The sequence below is a fragment of the Mastomys coucha genome, unplaced genomic scaffold (assembly GCF_008632895.1).
Source record: "Mastomys coucha isolate ucsf_1 unplaced genomic scaffold, UCSF_Mcou_1 pScaffold21, whole genome shotgun sequence".
NCBI lineage: Eukaryota > Metazoa > Chordata > Mammalia > Rodentia > Muridae > Mastomys > Mastomys coucha.
Window position 1 is genome coordinate 175,003,541 of NW_022196904.1, and position 583 is coordinate 175,004,123.

General features: G+C 46.0%; 1 protein-coding gene across 1 annotated transcript in view; it reads left to right on the forward strand.

Moving 5' to 3' along the window:
- Positions 1 to 583, forward strand: part of Abcc2 (ATP binding cassette subfamily C member 2) — a 60,857-nt gene that overhangs the window by 17,683 nt on the left and 42,591 nt on the right. Inside the window, exon 7 of the mRNA XM_031384837.1 lies at positions 256 to 487. Within this exon, the coding sequence (XP_031240697.1) occupies positions 256 to 487 (232 nt within the window). The remainder of the gene's footprint in view (positions 1 to 255; positions 488 to 583) is intronic.

Here is a 583-nt window from a genome sequence, read left to right on the forward strand (position 1 = left end):
AAAAAAAAAAAAAAAGCCTTTGGCTTTTGATTCAGTAGAGCCTCTCCCCATCTCTTCTCCATGTTGTCTTCTGGAACATTCTGTTGTCTCTGTGTTCTCCTCCTGGCCCCCAGTAAGGGCCAGGAGATGTAGATAATGGAACAATGGAGAAGTCCAAAACTTCATCCCTCTGTCTCGGATCTGGATGATAGGTTCTGATAGAAGCAGATTGACATAGCACAGAGGGGCTCAGCCTGTGGACCATTCTTGTTCCAGCACTGTTCTTAAAGGTTACAAGCATCCACTAACACTAGAAGATATCTGGGATGTTGATGAAAAGCTTAAAACCAAGTCAGTCACCAGCAAGTTTGAGAAGATCATGACAAAGGACCTGCAGAAAGCCAGGCAGGCTTTTCAGAGGCGGCTGAGGAAGTCCCAGCAGAACCCAGAGGCCACGCTACATGGATTGAGCAAGAAGCAGAGTCAGAGCCAAGATGTTCTTGTCCTGGTAACTCTTAACACCAGTGTCTGTGTGAATGCACTGTATGTGTCAGCCAAGATGTTCTCGTCCTGATAACTAACTTTAACACAAGTGTCTGTGTGG